This window comes from Lotus japonicus, chromosome 2 (genome assembly GCF_012489685.1).
Source record: "Lotus japonicus ecotype B-129 chromosome 2, LjGifu_v1.2".
NCBI lineage: Eukaryota > Viridiplantae > Streptophyta > Magnoliopsida > Fabales > Fabaceae > Lotus > Lotus japonicus.
The window spans coordinates 50,990,928-51,011,501 of NC_080042.1; the positions used below are offsets into that span (position 1 = coordinate 50,990,928).

Below are 20,574 nucleotides of genomic sequence, written 5' to 3' on the forward strand. Positions count from 1 at the left end.
ATATCTGAGGGACTGGTGGATGGCAAACCTATGTTGGACTCGGCAGAAGATTGTGCAGCAGACATAACAGACATGGAATATGAGTGCGTGGAAGACGGTACAGGCATGGCTGACGATTGTGCAGCAAGGAATTTGTTGAATTGCGCAGTAAGATCATCTAAGGAAGGACCAGAAACATATTTGCTCTCATCAAACACAGGAGTAACTGCATTAGTATTAGGTGCTGGAGGCCTGGAATTCTTAAAGTTGCTTTGGTTGAACTGACTCGAAGGCTTCCATTGAGAGGATTGTTGTGTTTGTTGTGCCTTGTTCACCAGTTTTGGACATTGGGCTTTCCAATGCCGTTTTTGCTTATAAAAGCTACATTCATCAAGACCAACTTTTACATGAGATTTTCCTTTAAAAGGAGGGACAGCAAGAACAGAAGAATTTGGACTTTGGAGAATTCCTCTGTCAACTTTTCCTTTATCAGATTGAGATCTAAAGCGAACTTCTTCAGCTATCAATTCACTAACCACTGAATCAACAGATGGAAGATGATTACGATGCAGAATTGACCCACGTATCCCCTCAAAATCATTCCGAAGAGCCATTAAAAATTGAACTAGACGTTGTTCCTCTCTACGTTTAGTGTACGGTGCAAAAGCACTAAGTTCTGCAGATTCAGTGAGCGCCAACTGGTCCCAGAGGTCAGACATAGCAGAATAGAACTCTTGAATGCTCATGTTATCTTGTTGAAGAGCCCGAATGTCAATTTCCAGCTGATATTGTTTGGCAAAATTTGACTGCACATACAACTTTTTCAAATGATCCCAAACCTCCTTCGCTGTTTCAAATTTTGCTAACTGAAAGCCAATAGACTGCATAACAGAATTATTAATCCAAGTAATAATCTTTGAATTATTTGCTTCCCAAGATTCGAGCTCCGTTTCATATTTTCCATCTTTCTTGTCTTTTGGTGTTTGAGAAGTTCCAGAAACATAACCCCATATTCTTTTGCCTTTCAAAAAAATCTTTAATACATAGCTCCAATACGGATAGTTTTTACCATTCAATTACACACTAATAGCTTGAAGGGAATCATCCTTTTCACCGGCCATTGCAAATAAAGATGAATAAATACAAGTAAAGAGAGAAGTGTGGGTGTTACCAAACTAATGCAAATCTGATGCAAGAGACAAGAAGCAGCAAGCACAATTAATCAAAAAGTGCCCAAAGCAAATTCTTCAAATATTAGTGTCGTGGAGCACTAATTCTTCAAAAAGCTTTGCAAACTTCAATAACAATCTAAATTCTGTAACGTCCAAAACATAGGAACAACGCTTGCTATGGCGAACCTTGATTTTCAGCAACAACGAAAAATTCTTCAACAAAGCAAATTCTTCACCAAGGCAAATTAAAATCACGTGGTGGAGCATATATCAGAGGTGCAACAAATTAAAGCTTCAAATCACGTGGTGCAGTGGCAAGACAATTGAATCTTTAAATAACTAATATTATGGACCAACTTTGCTTAGAAAGACCACTAGATCTCCAAGAATCAAACCAGCTACCATGTTAGGAGAAATAGAAAAGATGAAAAGAGAGCATAAGAGAAAGATGTGCTAGGGTTTCATTGGAGGCAAACAATAATCTAAGAGTGTTACAATAAGAGACAAAGCAAAGTATAAATAGATCAAAAGTAAAAGACTATACTACCCATAAAACCTAAATAATAAAATAATGTAATATTATCTAACATTGAGAACATGTGGTCAAGAAGATCCAAATTATACTATTAGCATTCACTATAACACTTTATAGAGAGAAAAACTTTTCATTAAATTTGAAGTGGAACCCAAATCTTTTTATTATTTGCACCGCCATACATGGCTTGTATTCTCCTTAGTTTATAGACGACAGGGGGGCACGTTTCTCCATGTGGCTATGAGGTGTCTTGAGAAGCCTCTGAACATGCTGCAATTCTCTTCTACCATTTTCATTACATAATCTCATCTCAACCCCAAAAAATAAACCTTTCATAAATTTGTTGCTTTTTCAGCAAATGACAAAATTCCAATTCTGAGAAGAGCTTCCAAGTTAGAGTTCCGCCCAAGAAATAAAGATCTTTCCTTTCAATGTGTGTGGTCCACATGTTCGTGCTCTTTTCTTGGAGAAGAGGTTATATAAAATGATATTTTTGCTGATAATTTGCACAGCATGTGTTCACCATAAAAGCAGAGACAATAAGGATAAGGGGTTTCACTTTTATCATCCAAATTGAATGTGAATTGTTTCTATAATTTTAATTTTGATTTAGCTGAATAAGTTTGTTGTGCTGTACATGGTTACTGTTTTTTTATTTTGGGATTTGTGGGTTGTTTCATTCTCTGAGAAGAGTACCAGGACTTGCATTTTCTGAAAGATGTGGTTGAATCGTTGACTTTTATTTTCTCTGGAATTTTTTAGTTCTATGCTTTCTGAAAGTTCAGAGAAATTGTTATTATATCTCATTTTGCTAGATTCTACTGCTTTTTTGTTTCTTGCTCAACTTTGACTTTTTGTCATTTTTTAAGCTCTGTGTGTACCATGATTCCATGAACATATCTGCTCCACCTGGTTGATCACACAGTAGTGATTCATATCAGGGTAACAGGGTTCTAAATTGCGGTTCGCAACTGCAGTTTCCCGGCCACAACATTACGGGTTTGGAAGTCCTGCAACGGCTTCTCGACTCGCAATTGTAGGCGTTTCAATCCGCAATTCTGCAACGCAGCAGTGCAGCCAGCCACAAACGCAATTTAAAACCCTTAGTAGTATTTTGAATCAGAAATGGAGTCTTGCAAAGTTGGATTTTCATCCATTTAACTAACTAATTGGAGTTAGGGTAGTGAACTCTGTCTTTTTCCCCTTAGCTGCAAAATAAGTAGTTTAAGCTTGAGCGAAGTAATAGAGGTTACTGTATGAATAATCCTTTCATGTTTTGTGCAGTTTTAGAAACTAGAAGCTCCGTAAGTGTTGTACAATAATTGATTAACTTCATCTATGATTTGAATTGATAGAGTTTCCGGACAACTAATCAGATTCTTTTAAGAAATTGTTATTATAGCTCGCTTTGCTAAATTCTACTGCTTGTTTGTTTCTTGCTCAACTTTGACTTTGTGTTATTGTTTAAGCTTTGTAAGTACCATGAACATATCTGCTCCGTCTGGTTGATCACTAATCTTAACTGTCAGTAGCGATTCACATTATTGCAGTCCCTCATAGTAGTATATTGAATCAAACCGGAGTTTGAAAGGTAGGATTCTCATCCATTCTTACTAACCAATTGACTTTTCATGTTCAGGAAATTTCAATCTACCAGACTAAATTTTGTTGTGCGAAAGGCCTAGTGGTACCACCAAACGCGTAGATAAAATGGCACGGGATTGTTCTAACAAGCAAATGTCTCAGGTTAGAGTATCTGTAAATGCAGCTACATTAAGTGCTAGTTAGGGAGAGCTTTGCCGCCCATAGAGGTCCTACTCGGCTCGAACAGGATTGCCTCAGTGGAGGATACTTGTGGTTTAAACAAACCACAGAAAAAAAGGCCTAGAGGTGGAGATTTTAATTCAATCATTGACTGGAACTGATTGTTTCTTGTTTAGCCACAATAATGGCACTGGCTCCTATTCCAAAAGTTATCCTGGGTTCAACTGCCTTTGCAATCTTCTGGGTATTAGCTGTTTTCCCAGCAGTGCCTTTTCTACCCATTGGGAGAACTGCTGGTTCACTTCTAGGTGCAATGCTGATGGTCATATTCCGAGTCCTTACTCCGGATCAAGCTTATGCTGCAATTGATCTCCCAATTCTCGGTCTTCTTTTCGGGACGATGGTTGTCAGTATTTATCTTGAAAGAGCAGACATGTTTAAGTACCTAGGGAAATTACTCTCTTGGAAAAGCCAAGGAGCAAAGGACTTGCTTTGTCGAATCTGTCTGATTTCTGCTGTATCAAGTGCTCTATTCACCAATGACACGTCATGTGTTGTTTTAACTGAGTTCATATTGAAAATCGCGAGGCAACACAACCTCCCACCCCATCCTTTCCTACTTGCACTTGCCTCCAGTGCTAATATTGGGTCCTCAGCAACTCCAATTGGCAACCCCCAGAATCTGGTTATAGCTGTTCAGAGTAAAATTTCATTTGGGAAGTTTTTGACTGGTATTCTTCCGGCTATGCTCGTAGGAGTCGTAGTGAATGCTTTAATTCTTATAGCTATGTATTGGAGAATATTATCTATTCATAAGGATGTAGAGGATCCAGTTGCAGAAGTTGAAGCAACTGAGGAGGTTAATTCGCATCAGTTTTCTCCAGCCACAATGTCTCATGTTACATCCTCTAATTCTCAAGAATTGAATGGTTATCTAGAAACTTCTAGTCTTCAAAACTCTCCTCTAGTTCATAATTTAAGAAACCGATCAACTCCAACTGACAATGAAATTCACAAGGTTCTTGGTGGCACGCTGGACTCCACAAGAAACTCAAATGCATCAATGGAGGGGACAAATGATGTGCCCTCTCAGATAAAAGAGGAAACAAATCCTTCAAAAACTGTTGCAGAAGTAGATAACCCAACAGAACATGAAATGCACTCTTCAGAAGGAAAGGGCAATATAGACGTAATGTGGAAAGATATACTGTGGAAATCTTGTGTTTACATGATCACATTAGGAATGTTGATTGCAATGCTTTTAGGTTTAAATATGTCATGGAGTGCAATTACAGCTGCACTAGCTTTGGTTGTTCTTGATTTCAAAGATGCTAGACCATGCTTGGAGAAGGTAAAACCTATAAAGATAACCTCTTTTACAATCTCTTTTTTTTTTACCTCTCTCCCCCTTCAGAAACACTAGCTGTTTCTCTTTTTCTAGTGCCGATTGATATTTGAACTGTCTCTTAGAATGGTATTTTTTTCTTGTAACAGGTTTCGTATTCGCTATTGATATTCTTTTGTGGAATGTTTATCACAGTAGAAGGCTTCAATAAAACTGGAATTCCAAGTTCCTTATGGGACTTGATGGAGCCTTATTCTGAAGTAGACCGCGCTAGTGGAATAGCCGTACTTGCTGTAGTTATACTTGTCTTATCAAATTTGGCTTCGAATGTTCCAACTGGTAAGTGGATGATTCTCCAGTCACAATAATTTCATCATGCGTTCTTTTTACTCTTTCATCTTTCTTTTTGTCCTTTTTTTTGCTCATGTGTCATGATTTTTGAAAACATTCCGAATGCATATTTCTTATAGTAGGAACCTGGGAAAATCTGCATTCTCCAAGTCCACTGAGTCAATTCTTGCAAATCCTCTTGATTGCGAACTTCATAGCAATTCAATAAATTTAGGAACATATATGAGTGAGTTGTTTGCCCCAATCATTGAAGAGCTTGCATGTCTTCATTTAAGGAAAATTGTGTGTTAAGACAAAAAACAGTTTATCGAAGATGCATATGCACAAATAGTACATAACTTGTTAATAAAACGTCTGAATAAGTGCTAGCTACAATTATTTTGATCAAAATGATGGTTTTTTTCATTAAAGAACATTTAAAAATTTAATTTTGACTTTCCTTTTAGATCTATATATGTGTGTGTGTGTGTGTGTGTGTGTATTTCTCAACCATAAACTGGGGAGGAATAAAGAAAGGGGATAACACATTTTACTATTTTAGGAATATTCTGCTCTTATAATGAGGATTGCAGAGCTTAGCAGGAGTGTTGTAATAATTTAACGGAACATGAGATCAATCAACTAAATAGCATGTGCAAGTGCCATTTTCAATACAAAACAACTAAAGGTTTAAAGAAAACAGATTATGGAAGATATGTTCGTCAAAGTTTTAGTTATTGCCTTCTTTTATATGGAGGAAAAGAGCATTGTTGTAAAAGGAACCTTGAACTGCAGTTTTCCTGAAAAAGGTTCAGTTTTATTCTTTGAATGTTTACTGATTTGATCTGTGGTTTCATACAAACAAGAAATATGTTGAGATTTCATTTCCCCAAAAGTTTCCACTTGTATGCACAAAACTAATATACACAGTAGAGTCATGAAATGATTATGTAAGTATGTATTCTAGAATTGATCCTAATGGAGCTTTGTTTTTCATTTCTTTTCCTATAAAGCCTGTTATTAAGTTGATCTTATGTTATATATTTTCTAGTTTTATTGCTTGGAGCAAGAGTTGCAGCATCAGCTGCTACAATTTCGAAAGAAGATGAGAAAAAGGCATGGCTCATCTTGGCTTGGGTTAGCACCATAGCGGGGAACCTGTCACTGCTGGGATCAGCAGCAAACTTGATAGTGTGTGAACAAGCGCGTCGAGCTCCGAACCTTGCTTACACATTAACCTTCTTGAGCCATCTGAAATTTGGCCTTCCTTCTACTCTTGTGGTCACTGCTATTGGTTTGACACTCATAAGATGATAAGAATTTATAGAACTCCAAATTCTTACTTAGAAATTCACATAGCACCAAAAAAATCAGTATATCTGGTATATTTTAAGTGTATATGAAAACATATGTAATGAATCATGAATTTTGTGAGTTTTGATCCTCCATGTGAAACCAAGAACCACTTGCAAATTTGCAAATAAGAAGATTAGATGCTATTGTGCATGTATGATTGCTTGATTCTTTATTCCAATTTGCACAACTTCAATTTTCGATATTGTTTTCTTTCAAAAAATAAAATCGATATTATTTTGTTTTACTTGCCGGAATCAAAAATTCTTATTACCATCAACCAACAATTGGCCAGTTCAATGGTATCTTACTTTCAAAAAAAAAGGGTAAGATCTTAAGTTTAAATATTGTATATAGAAAAAAAAAATACTTACTAGAAGAACTAATATGTGAATTTTTTCAAATTGAACAAAACTACCTCCTATAAAAAATACTTGTCTCAGATAAAAAAAAAAATGTTAAGTAAACTTTGGTTCTCACATGACCATGGTCATATGGAGATCTAAGCCTTTAATCATACTTTAATGAAATTTGAGCGCTTGATTGATATTTGGAGAAAGAAAATTAAAATTGTGCGGGAAATAATATTGACCATCAGATTTCATTAAAAAAAATAATTAAATGTTTAGATCTATCACATGACATGATTATGTGAGATTAACACATGAGGGGATCTAAATTTGATTTCCCGTTTACTATACTTTTTTTTTTAAACTTACTATACTTTTATGATATCTAAACAATATATAATTTCTTTTTTCCCTCTATTTCTCTTTTCTTATCACATCATATTATGTATCAAATACATTATTTTTTCTTTTTTACTCTTCTTTTCTCATTCAGTGTGTCAATATTGTACCTAAGTTTTTCAGAGAAGTAAGAATTCGTTCTAAAATACGTACTTTATAGAATTTATAAATAATACTGATAAAAGTAATTATTTTCGTATACCTTTTTTAAGTCTATCAAATAAACATTAAAATGTGATTTTATAAGAGATGCAACATTTTAATGTTTTCAGTTTTGCATCCAAAACCAATGGAATGACTCAACATGATTGTGTGACAATTTTATGGGACATGTTAACACCCATTTAAACACATTTGATGCCTGAAATTGAAATCCAAGCAAACATCATGGGAGATTCTATCATCATGCAATGGATCATTAAAGATTGCTTGCCGGGCACCCTTGAACTCACCTCTATATTGATAGTACAAATTCAATGCAACATTGCCATCATTAACCTTCAATCATCTAGTTTGTGGTGGTTGCCTACCTGATGCAGCACAAAGAAATTCGCCAATTTTCTATCATACTATATATGAGGTTCCTGATCCAAAGCTTGGAAACCTCCTTAGAAATCATGCTCCATCACTAAGTTCTTAAATACACTTGCTAAGGCGCGAATGTACTTATGTACCCTTCCACCAGTCGGATTAGGGAATATACCCTTTAATCAAGGTTCCCAAGTTTGATCATACTTATATATGCTCAGAAGAATTGGCAGGGGTTGTATACCTTCCTATCTGCTAGTAACGGTCGTGGGGACCACAAGCGACAATAAAAAAGAAACTGATCATGAAAAATTAGGAGCAACATGGAGCAAAGATTCATAGGATAGGAGGAACAAATAGTACGTAAGCAAAGATGCTTAAAGAAAGAAAGGGACAACAATACTTCAAGACAAAAAAAGGAGCAATTGGGCTAAATAGAAAAAGCCCAATTGACGGAATTAAATGTGTCCAAAATGTAAGGAGAAGACATGTTGACTTAGTGACCAAAAAAAAAAGACATGTTGACTTGAAAATTATGTAGGGTCATAGTAACCGTTGCAAACAGAAGCAATGTAAAGGAAATAAGAAGTAAACAGAAGCAATGTAAAGAAAATAGGAAGAAGAGAAGAGAAAACAAAATGCATTAGGATCTACATTGTGAAAAATTGATTTCATTAAAATATAAAATACTTATCCATACTATGAGTAGACTCCTAATCCTAATAATTAAATAGAGAAACAAGGAAACAATTTAATCTATAAAATAATCTAAACTACCTTACACTAGGATAAGACTTCGATAGTATTGGATACTAAAATATATGACAAAGATATTACTAGATATCTTTTTCATATTCTAATACTCCACCTAAAGAGTAAGTTAACTAAGTCTTAAGTTTGTTACAAAAATACCCTTTACAAAAAAAGAAAAACTAATGAGAGTCGTTGTCATTGCCACCGTTGTCATTGCCTTAGAGAAGAGGAGAAAATGAGATAGTGAGATGTAGGCGAGCTCGTCCACGTTGAAACTTGTTGGGGTGTGATCTTCGTGCAATGGTTTTCGGAGAAAAGTCTCAGCTTCGTTCAGCTGTCGCGAATGAAAGATAACCTTGTTGTCGCTGAATTCGTAGAAGGTCTCTCACGCAAAAGCCCATTTAGATTTGAAGTGTGGAGCATGTACAGACCCACTTAACATGTGCTTTAAATTTAACTTTTTATTAGAAGAATTGTGGGCGGCAATGATCAAACTCTAGATTGTTTGGTCATAGAGGTTCTCGTTGTTGCAATTGTTGTTAGTGAGATAATGAGGCAAAGGCGGCGCGTGTGATCTACCCATATGAATGATATATCTTGTAAGAAATATGTTTTAATATGAGAACATAAGAATGAATTACGATCGTTGATTATAAATGGTTAAGATTAAAATAAATTATGTCATATGACGTCATGTGACTATGTTTTAATCTGAAACATTCATTGTTAGATGTAACAGTCATAATTATTCTTATGTTCTCACATAAAAAATATCATTCTCATTAAATACATCACATAAAATTAATACATATATATATATATTCTAAAATTTAAAAATACACTTAAACCATCCATTAATTTTTTATATGAATATTTTAATCTTTTGTCGTCAAATAAAACTACTATTTGGATGGGACGCAATAGGAAGCAATTAGATGGTTATCTTTTCAACATTGCTCAGACCTTGAGGCTCGCTTCCTCCATGATCACAACAGTCGAGGAGAGAGCGAGCTTCACACTTCAGCTCTAGCGAACCAAAAGGTACGGTGGCTGGGCCTCATGATGGTTGGGTTAAAGTAAATATTGATGCTGCTTTCAAACCGGATCGTGGTGCAGGTTTAGGAGTTTTCATTAGAGACGAGAAGGGTGAGTTGTTGGTCGCGACTTTGTTCTTTGTGGGTCACCAAATTGATGCTGAAACAGCGAAGTCTTAAGGACTGTTTTGGGCTCTCCGGTTATGCCAGGACCTGGGTCATACGAGAGTTATATAGAGGCAGATTGCCTTCCCCTTCTACATGCTTGGTGCTCATTGTTGGCTGCAAATTCATATACCGTAGAGTTGATCAAGGACTTCAAGATTCTTACTGGAGTGCTGGTCTCCCTTCATCTTTCATATGTTTTTTTTAAAGGTAAATATATTAAAACAAAAGATCAAACAAACACCAAGACCCTTACATCATCCTGAACGAAATGCTCAACCTCATGGGGAACCTCCTCAATCCAAACAGTTTGGTCAAAGTCCTCTGAATGGCGAGCACCTTTCATATGTTGGTAGGAACAAAAATAAGGCGATACAATTTATTTCTAAGCTAGCCAACTATCATAATGATTCTGTATGGTTGGAGGAGGGCCATGTTGGCATTGAGCTTATATTTTCTAGTGACGTGTGTCGTTTCTTCCCCGCATTAATGAAATCGTGAAATTCCCATAAAAGATTACTATATCCTCCCTCTCTCTACGTATAAAAACTATTATTATGATTAATATATGTATACAAAATTTGAAATTTACTTATAAGATAAATACACGTGGATAAACAATGAACATTTGAATTTGATTTAATTTATTTGCTCTCACAGTGTAATTTTTTTACATATTCATCATTATATCTCTTCATTTTCCATTTTAAATATTTTTAAATTTAATTATAATATGAGAAATTAATGGATTATAATGGATAATTGTGTAATTTTTTTACACTATTAGTGCATAATAATTAATCTGTTTGAATTTATTGGGAAAATAATCATAATAAAAATTATTGATAAAATGAAAAACATGAAATTTTTTTAAAATTCAGTTTCAATCAATTAAAAAAAAGTCATTAAGGCAAGTACATCATCCTAAATGATTGAGGAAATAATCCAAACCATAAAACTAAAACGAAATGAAATACATAATTTTTTTTGAAACAAAATGAAATACATGATGATTCACATTGTTGATGGAGTATGAGTACATTACGGCTATGTTACGTGGCAAAGTGCTCAATAATAGTAATCACAATTATAATTATAATCATAAAGTGCAAATGGAAACCGTAAAGTAAGATTCTCTCCCAAAATTATATCCTTTTAATTTTATAACATTTTTTATACGCCTTGTAATAATTCCCAACGAGGAAAAATCAATTTATAATAAAATGTAATAATTACCTCCCATAATATTTTTCATTTTTTCTTAATATTTTTGTCACACAACAAACACACTCTCTCTATTTCTCTCTCTCTCTCTCCGACCGTACGCGATCTCTTGCACTCTCTTCAAATTCCTAATTTGTTCACAGTCACCACAAACCACTGCAAAATGCAAATCCTTCTCCATTTTCTTGCATTTTGGGTTTCTAGGGTTTTTCAATTTTGGGGGTTCTCTCGTGTAGCTTAAAACGCTTGAAATTTACTCAGATTTGAGCTGAACATTTTACACGACGTTGAGGAATTCGAAGTAAGTTTCTACCTTTCTTGCATTTTGTGGTTTCGTTTTTGGTTTATCTTCAGTGAATGAATGAATGATCATCTAGTTAGTTGATTAAACTAACTGGGTTGTGTTCTGTGCTCAGTGATGTATGTGTGTTGGTGGATGAGTCAGTGGATCTGTGTTTTGAGTGAGGTTTTTGTTTTTGACAATGGGGGTGGTAGTTTCAATTGGGGTTGAAGGGTGTGAAGTTGAAAGTTTGAGTTTTTATTCTACTTCTTCTTCTTGTTTAGTTAGGGGTTGGGGTTTGGGAATCTGGGTATTGAAATACACCAGAAAAGTTGTGCTCTTTTGAAGATTAGTTTACTGTAGACATGGGTTTCTATTGATTTGACCATCTGGGTACAAATTTAAGTCTTAATGTTTTCATTTACTTCCTTTTATAAAAAACATGGTTAGAGCTTTGGAGTTGGGATAGTAAACACTGCCTTTTTTCCCCTTAGCTGAAAAATAAGTAATTTAAGGTGGTGCAAAGTAGTAGAGGTTACTGTCTGAATGTTCCTTACAAGTTTTGTGAAGTTTAAGAAACTAGAAGCTACTTATGTGTTGTACTATAATTGATTAATTTATGTTGATTAGGAAGTTTAGTGATGCTTAAGCTTTATTATATGGAATAAACACAGGACTAGTATTTGGGCTAGGAATTATGGGGCCCAAGGTTAGCTGATGAAATAGTTGATATTTATATCTTAGTTAATTCATGTCAAATCAGTTGTATTGTATTTTTCTCACACTGTTTGACCATATCTTATTGAGAAAAAAGTGGATTACTATCTGTTAAATAAAGTATTGAATCATTGAATTTGTAGCTTCTTCTGTATCACAACTTTGTGAAATTTATCACTTTGGAGTATCTTGTTATAAGGCTCACAGATTAAGAACAGATGTGCACTTATAGAGTAGTTTTGATACAATTCAAAAAATTACAAACGTGTGCATGACTTAGTAATGGAAAATACTTGCTTTTCTCTGTTGCAGGTTTTTAGCAACCATTATCTATCATATTTTCTGTCTCTCACTTTGAAGTACTGCTTTTGGAATTATTGAATCCTCTACTAGTGAGGATTTTGGAAGATCATAATGTTGAAACTTCATCTACTGATATGAGTTGATGGAGTTTCCAAACTATTGATGGGATTCTTTTAAGAAACTTGCTTGCCACGTTGCACTTTATAACATACAAATATGCCTTCATGGTGGGGGAAACCATCGTCAAAAGAAACCAAGAAGAAGGCAAGTAAGGAAAGTTTTATTGACACACTACAACGAAAATTTAAAAGCCCATCCGAAGGTAAACTAAGCAGTAGATCTGGAGGATCCGGTAGACGTTGCAATGACACAATTTCAGAAAAGGGGGCTCAGTCTCCTCCTGAATCGAGATCTCCTTCACCTTCCAAAGTTGCAAGGTGTCAAAGTTTTGCTGAAAGGCCTCGTGCTCAACCATTGCCTCTTCCTGGCCTGCATCCATCTAATATAAGCCGAGCAGATTCTGAAATTAGCATATCATCTAAAATAAGACAGGAAAAGAGCTCCAAACAATCACTGTTTCCGCCGTTACCAAGACCTGCATGCATGCGTGGTCGACTAAACCCTGGAGATTTGGATAGTGATTTGATCACTGCTTCAGTCTCTAGTGAGAGCTCTGCTGATAGTGATGAACCATTGGACTCCCGCAATCGCAGTCCTCTGGCGACTGACTCCGAGACTGGGACTAGAACTGCTGCAGGCAGTCCTTCAAGGTATACTCATGACCATTCAGGATAATGTGCTTCCAGATTGCATATTTCGTTAAATTACTTGTATGCATGGGTTATTTATGATTACTTGCAACTTATTTTTTACTTTACTCATCTCGGATGTTGGCATTTTAATGAAGCCTAATGCTCAAGGATCAATCAGCTGCTGTTGCCCAAGTAAATTCAAGGGAAGCCAAAAAGCCGGCAAACATTCTGGGTAATATGTCTTCTACTTCACCAAAACGGAGGCCTTTAAGCAACCATGTTCCAAATCTGCAGATTCCTCCTCATGGTGCCTTTTGTAGCGCTCCTGACAGTTCCAGGTCAAGTCCATCAAGAAGTCCGTTGAGAGCATTTGGCACCGAACAAGTATTGAACTCTGCGTTTTGGGCTGGAAAGCCATATACAGAGGTCAATTTTGTTGGGTCTGGGCAGTGCTCAAGTCCAGGTTCTGGACACAATTCTGGGCACAATTCAATGGGAGGGGACATGTCAGGACAGTTATTTTGGCAACCAAGCAGGGGTAGCCCTGAATATTCTCCTGTACCTAGTCCCAGAATGACTAGCCCTGGTCCAAGCTCTAGAATTCAGAGTGGAGCTGTTACACCTATTCATCCCAGAGCTGGGGTAACATCTGCTGAATCACAAATAGGACGGGTTGATGATGGGAAAAAACAGAGCCACCGTTTGCCCCTTCCTCCTTTAGCTGTTACCAATTCCATGCCTTTCTCTCATTCAAATTCTGCAGCAACATCTCCATCCATGCCGAGAAGTCCAGGAAGAGCAGATAATCCAATGAGCCCTGGTTCACGTTGGAAAAAAGGAAAGCTACTTGGCAGAGGCACATTTGGGCATGTCTATGTTGGCTTCAATAAGTATGTACTTAGGAACAAAATTTGTTGATTTTATTATGAACTAATTCTTGGAAAAAAACATTCATGTGAAGTTGTAAACATCATCTTAACAAAATTGCTTGATGCAAATGTTTGTCTCGTTTAGGGAAAGTGGTGAAATGTGTGCAATGAAAGAGGTGACTCTGTTTTCTGATGATGCCAAGTCTAAGGAAAGTGCTAAGCAATTAATGCAGGTAAATTGATTTATTTTTAGACCCAGGAAAATTTCATGGAATATCTATATGTTTTAAATGTAATGTACCTTTGAAACTCTAACTCCTAGATTCTTGCAGGAAATTTCCTTATTAAGCCGTTTACAGCATCCGAATATTGTGCAGTATTACGGTTCTGAAACAGTAAGCTCTTCATTTCCTGTTTCATTCACATTCGGATAGTTATGTTAGCATCTGAATATTGGTCCATTTCATATATATGCATGATTGCTGGTGGTTTACCTTTTTATCTAACAGCATTATATTAGAAACATGTTTGCATTGTTTGTTTTTCATCTACTTATAGAGCTTCTGACTGTTCCCTTAAACAGGTAGATGACAAGCTTTACATATACCTGGAGTATGTAGCTGGAGGTTCCATATATAAACTTCTTCAAGAATATGGGCAGTTTGGTGAGCTAGCTATTCGTAGTTATACTCAACAAATTTTGTCAGGGCTTGCTTATTTGCATGCTAAAAACACTATCCACAGGTGAACTAAGTCGCATATATTTTTAGATTATAAATTTTACTTCTGCCACATAATGATTAATTTTCTACACTTACTGATATATCTGACAAAATTTGCATTTTTCTTGTAAAGGGACATCAAAGGAGCAAATTTACTAGTAGATACTAATGGGCGGGTCAAGTTGGCAGACTTTGGCATGGCCAAACATGTAAGCTTGGAGATTAAAACTATCCATTTTATAATTGACATTTAAGCTGATAGAGAATATGAGGTTCTGATGCTTAGAGAAATTATGAATCAATTACAAAATATCATGGATTTACTAATTCAAGGGAGATGCTATTGCCAATTCTCTGGGGTTTATTCATGTTAGTAGTTTTTTTTCCTGCCCGAAATCTTACCCATTAAACGCGCATGTCTTTAACTTAAAAAAATATGACATAACCCAAAAATCTTTCACAAAGACTTTAGATTCATTTGGTTATAGTGTTAACCAGATGTTGGGTTCCTGGTTAATTGCCATATTATATTGCATCTGGTTTATTTATTTATTTTTATTCTTAATGCTTTCAATAATCACAAGGTTGCATAATTCTTGCTTTTTACCCAACTTGCATATTTTGCAGATAACAGGGCAATCATGTCCATTATCATTCAAAGGAAGCCCTTATTGGATGGCACCTGAGGTTGTATTATTTTTCTATTAGCATCTGTTCTTTATAGATTAAACTACGTCTCAGTTTTGTGACTTCACATCTCTGCTCCTAATTAATCAGGTTATAAAAAACTCTAGTGGGTGCAATCTTGCGGTAGATATATGGAGTCTTGGATGCACTGTTTTGGAAATGGCTACAACTAAGCCTCCTTGGAGTCAATATGAAGGGGTTTGTAAAATATCTTGGAACTTTAAATTATTTCTTTTGTCCTAATATATATGTACTGTTTTTTCATTTTTATAAAGTACTGATGATAATTCTAGTATTAACTTGGCTTGGCTTAATGTAGTATTGCATTTGTGGGTTAACATAACAGGTTGCTGCCATGTTCAAGATTGGTAATAGCAAGGAACTCCCAACAATACCAGATCATCTCTCTAATGAAGGAAAGGATTTTGTTCGGAAGTGCCTACAACGTAATCCTCAACAGCGTCCTTCAGCTAGTGATTTGTTGAATCACCCTTTTGTAAAATGTGCTGCACCTTTAGAAAGACCTATTCTCCTTCCTGAAGCTTCAGACCCCGTATCTGAGATTGCACATGGATCAAAAGCTCTGGTACAGAAACTATTCCCAACATAATTCATATAAAAATAAGTCTTCTTCTGTTGTATCTCCATATTGTCATTATTTTAGCCAGGGATGGGTTGTTTGTCTTGCATTGCATGCCATGGTTTAATGTCAAATATTGTTTCTCCCTTATTCCTCTATGCATGGTAGGAATAAAACATAAAGCCATCTGGTCCTTTACATGAAAATATTACATAATTTTCTGCAGTTCACTCTTTTGAATCCCTCCTGAGTGATGAATCAGTTTTGTAGTTATGTATATTGTATAGACAATTCATTCTCTTGGAAATGCAAAGATGACCAATTTTAATCTACCAGAGACCAGAATATTTGGGCTAATGAAATATCTTTCTTCTATCCGTTGTCCATATATGTTGCCATAGAAGTTAAACATTTTTCTGAGGCAGCATAAGGGTATAGAAGGGAAAGGCAGGTACAGCAGCTTGAGAAAGATTTAGTGTTGAAGGATAGGGTGATAGAAGCAGGATTGGAACTGAATGAAGGTTCTAGGTTTAGGACACCCTCAGTTCTGGAATCCAATAGATTACATAGAAATTCCTTGAATAATTGTGAATGAAAAAATATTATATCTAAATATTTTACACATGGGCCCGCGTTCATGTAGAAATAGTACAACTTTATCGGCTCTTCTAGGACTTTTCTAATCCATTTATATAATAATTTACCATCATAATCACCTTTAAATTATCTTAAGTAAGTTATAATAGTATACAAAGAACAGCTATTAAAATTACTAAAGGCCTATTCGGTTTGTTTTTTCACTTCCTGTTTTCAATTTACATTATCAGTTTTAATTATATAATAGTCACCTTGTTTTCTCTTTGTTTCATGTTTTCAAAGTTTTGTACTGGAAACAGTGAAAATAATGAAACAGGGAACAAATTGAAAATAACGTGGTGGGTGTTATAATTAAAACTGAACAGAAATAAAAATAAAACCAAATAGGCCCTAAAATATTCAGAAGTCAAAACATCACTCTAAATTGCAGCAGGGCAAAATAGTGGACATTTGTAGTCGAATAATGTTTTGTTGACACTCGAAACACATCTACACCTAGTGAGATACAAGAAGAAAAGAGAGAGGATTAATGGATAATGTTGGATAATGTGATAGGAAAAGAAAAGAGATAGGAAGAGAAGGTGAGTGGAAATGAAATGTAAGAGAAAGTGAAGTATGAATGAAATACTCTACCTTTTCAAAGTATTACCTGATAAGGGACTTTTTAGTTTGAACAGAAAACCTTCATGGTGATTTTAAATTTCAGACTCATTATTATGATAGAGACTGGTTCAGAAGATAGACATTAACAGAAAGAAAATAAGGAAATTTTACTGAATATCCTTCCCCAAATCTCGATCAATGGATATCCAGGGTCAAAAATGGCAAGAATGATGTACAATGTTATCTTCCTGATGAATTCAAACTAGTTCCCCCTACCCAAAACTGACTGACTAACTAACTCCTGTCCTGTACCTTCGCTGCCTCTATTTATAACTGCTTACCTAATTAACTATTGACAATTTACGAGGCCTGCTCTCAACTTACAAAGCGTAACTAACTGGGGCTGGCCATTTTGATCCCTTAGGCCCTTATTCTTGTAGACCTTCCTAATTGGAGGTTGCATGCTAACATCCTGCAGAAACTATGATGTGTTTGTTTACATATTAGTAGAGAAGGATTCTTCTTCTTGCTGAAACTTTAAGTTTTTTACTAATGACTCGTGTTATTGAATCCCTTCGTATTAGAGGATGAAGACACAGCTATACAGACACAATGAGAAAAACTGTATTAAAGTATAACTAAGGAGTTTTTCATTACCTTGGGTAAAACAAACACTTGGAAGTTCAGAGGGGAAAGCAAAACAAAGATAAGGGCTTTTCTGTCATCATAAGAATTGTGGGGTTGAATATTTTTTATCAGCAAAATAAAGTTAGTTTGTTACCTCTCCATGTGGAAGTTCCAAAGTTTCTCTAGATTAGGTATTCAATTGAACTATCTTCCTATTATAAGATACTAGAAATTTTTGCTTGCATCAATGAAGTGATCTTTGAACTTGTTTTCCCTTTGTGGTTTCTCCTGTATTCTCTTGTTATTTTTGTGGTAATCTCATTAATCATTGATAAATTTTCAGGGCATTGGACAAGGACGGAATCTTTCTATGTTGGATTCAGATAGACTTTCTCTTCATTCTAGGTTTTTGAAAAATAATCCTCATGCAAGGTCTCTCTCTCTCTCTCTCTCTGTCTGACTCTCTCTCTCTCTCGCACACACAGTCACACCATGCACACACAAGGGTGATGACATTGCCCATGGTAATCTAACATTATTTTAATTATTGATCTCCAGTGAGCTCCATATTCCAAGGAATATATCCTGCCCTGTCTCTCCCATAGGAAGCCCACTTTTGAGACCAAGATCACCACAGCATATGAGCGGAAGAATGTCTCCGTCTCCTATATCTAGCCCTCAAACTGCTTCTGGTGCATCCACACCTCTCAGTGGTGGTAGTGGTGCCATTCCATTTAGTAATAACTTAGTTTACTTTCAAGAGGGTCTTGGAAGCTTGCCAAAGTCCCCAAACGGCATCTACATTAGTGGTCCTGCTCATCCTGACTCAAATGTTGACATTTTCCGAGGAATGCAGAAGACTTCTCACATTTCATCGGAACTGGTTCCCAGTGAAAATGATGCTCTGGGCAAGCAGTTTACAAGGCTTCCTCAAGACAAGTCATATGATGTTCAATCAGTCTTGGCTGATCGTGTTTGCCGGCAGCTGCTCGGGGATAATGTGAAGATTAACCCATCTATTGATCTAAGACCCAACTCCAATCTGCTCAGCCGAGCAAATGGTTTATGACACTTGCATTTTTCTAGTACATGTTTGAAGTTTCTCAGGATACCTTTTGGTTACAATGATCTCTGTTTGTGGAGGAAGTAATTGTACAATATGGAGCCAAAGCATAACAGAATCAGTGCAATGAATTTGGAACTGATAATAGGCGAGTTGGGGCGCTTAAGTCCATTTTACTGGTGAAGTGCCAAACTCAGCCATAGGATGAAATTTTCTGACATTTGATTTGTCCACATCAACTGAAGCAAATGCTCGAGTGTTGGCAAAACGGAGCTTATATTTGTATCTAGAATATTTAATATGCAGCATCAGTGCATGAGAAGCAGGGAGCTAGGATTTCTATCAGGAATGACAGGTTAAATATTAATATTAGCTCAAGGAATATGAGTTTTTATAACCATATGTATGGAGTTCCTGCGGTTAATAGAATTCATGGAGTGACAACTCTATCTTTTTTAACATCATATAGATGCCAGAAAAAAAGAGAAATTGCTGAAAATTTTAGCTTCTAGACTATTTTTTGAAATATCTGATATTGCTGTACAGAAGATGGGAGACCTTATTGTGACTGCATTTATTAATGGGAAGGCAAGGATTTGTGTAGCACATACATCTATTGCTTAATTGCAGGTTCAGATGTATTTACTGTCATTATGTACTTTTCTACCTATTTTGTACATTTTTATTTGTCGTAAAAATCGCAGATACATGATTAATGATCCTCTCACTAGATTGTAAACATCAGTCTCTACTCCTTATGATACTTAATGTCAAAGTTTGAACAAATTCGAGTTATATTCCTAGAGTTTCATTGCCAGTTCTGCATATGCTGCTTCTGAACTTGCTAAGTTAAATTACAGTGCACAAAGTAGCAACCAGTCAACGGTTATATAAGCAAAAGCATATAATCAGGAACATAAGGTAAGCTTTCTTTGAGTTTACTCCAGTTAAGTATCCAGAATGATTCAATTTTACAAACCTCAGTGTTTAGTTTCTGTTTTATAAAATAGTTTTAAGTTTGGCTTTAAGTTTCTAAAAATAGAAAAAAAGGAAACCATAAATAGGTTTTAAAAGCTATTTATAACTCCTTGGCCAGCCGCCTACCGCCGCCTACCGCTTAGTGCGCTGACCGTGGGGCGAGGGATTAGTCTCACGGCTGTCGGCTGTGGGGATACATTGGTCAAGAAAAAAAAAGCTATTTATAATGTTTATATTTTCAGTTTTCAAAACTAAAATTTAAAAGGAAGGGAGGGCTGCTAAAAAGATTTTCTTAACGTTAACCTCCCAGCAAAGAAAGATCTTGCCTTTCCAATTAGAAAGTCTGAGATGCTCTATCCAAGATGTATTGGAAAGTTTGGATAGATACTCTCTTATGATTAAGAGGCACCCCGAATATTTACCAACAATATTAGTCTTGAGGAAATCAAATTCAGAAATAATCTGGTTACTGACATTGAAGCACATTTTTAGAAAATGAGTTTCTTGTCATTATCTCTATTAAACTTCTGCCTTGAACTTTACAAAACAAACTTTATCTCTGTTAAACTTTTGCCTTGAACTTCTACAAAATAAATCAATGATATATATTTTTTAATGACTTCCACTTGATCCAAGTTAGATTTTGCTAAGAGAACAAGATCATCTACAATTGAGAGGTGCGATAATTTAGGGCCATTTCTACTCAGTTTGATCAGCTTCCAGAAGCCCTGATCAATAGCTATCTTGAGCATGTGAGTTAGTTTTTCCATGCACGACACATAAATAAGGAGATAAGGGATCTCCTAAATGGCTGAGGTTCTTCAAAAGCTTCCCCACTGAAAACCAAACACAACCTTAACCGTTG

General features: G+C 35.7%; 2 protein-coding genes across 4 annotated transcripts; both read left to right on the forward strand.

Annotated features, from left to right (window-relative positions):
• The first annotated feature begins 1,832 nt into the window (after nt 1-1,832).
• LOC130738233 (silicon efflux transporter LSI2) lies at nt 1,833-6,635 on the forward strand. Of its 3 annotated transcripts, none has more exons than XM_057590170.1 (4): nt 1,833-2,160; nt 3,326-4,801; nt 4,945-5,134; nt 6,177-6,635. In XM_057590170.1, exons 2-4 carry the CDS (start codon nt 3,635-3,637, stop codon nt 6,437-6,439), a joined length of 1,620 nt encoding a protein of 539 aa, XP_057446153.1. In that variant the 5' UTR covers nt 1,833-2,160; nt 3,326-3,634; the 3' UTR covers nt 6,440-6,635. The 3 variants fall into 3 exon arrangements, with proteins under 3 accessions (XP_057446153.1, XP_057446154.1, XP_057446155.1); XM_057590171.1 differs by lacking the exon at nt 1,833-2,160 and adding an exon at nt 2,248-2,265; XM_057590172.1 differs by lacking the exon at nt 1,833-2,160 and adding an exon at nt 2,274-2,866.
• A 4,344-nt stretch (nt 6,636-10,979) lies between these two features.
• LOC130738234 (mitogen-activated protein kinase kinase kinase YODA-like) lies at nt 10,980-19,517 on the forward strand. The gene is made up of 12 exons (XM_057590173.1): nt 10,980-11,232; nt 12,241-13,001; nt 13,139-13,873; nt 13,998-14,085; nt 14,185-14,247; nt 14,436-14,596; nt 14,708-14,783; nt 15,202-15,261; nt 15,352-15,459; nt 15,608-15,847; nt 18,012-18,100; nt 18,227-19,517. The coding sequence occupies exons 2-12, from the start codon at nt 12,448-12,450 to the stop codon at nt 18,735-18,737; spliced, it is 2,685 nt and encodes an 894-aa protein (XP_057446156.1). The 5' UTR covers nt 10,980-11,232; nt 12,241-12,447; the 3' UTR covers nt 18,738-19,517.
• The last annotated feature ends 1,057 nt before the right edge of the window (nt 19,518-20,574 follow it).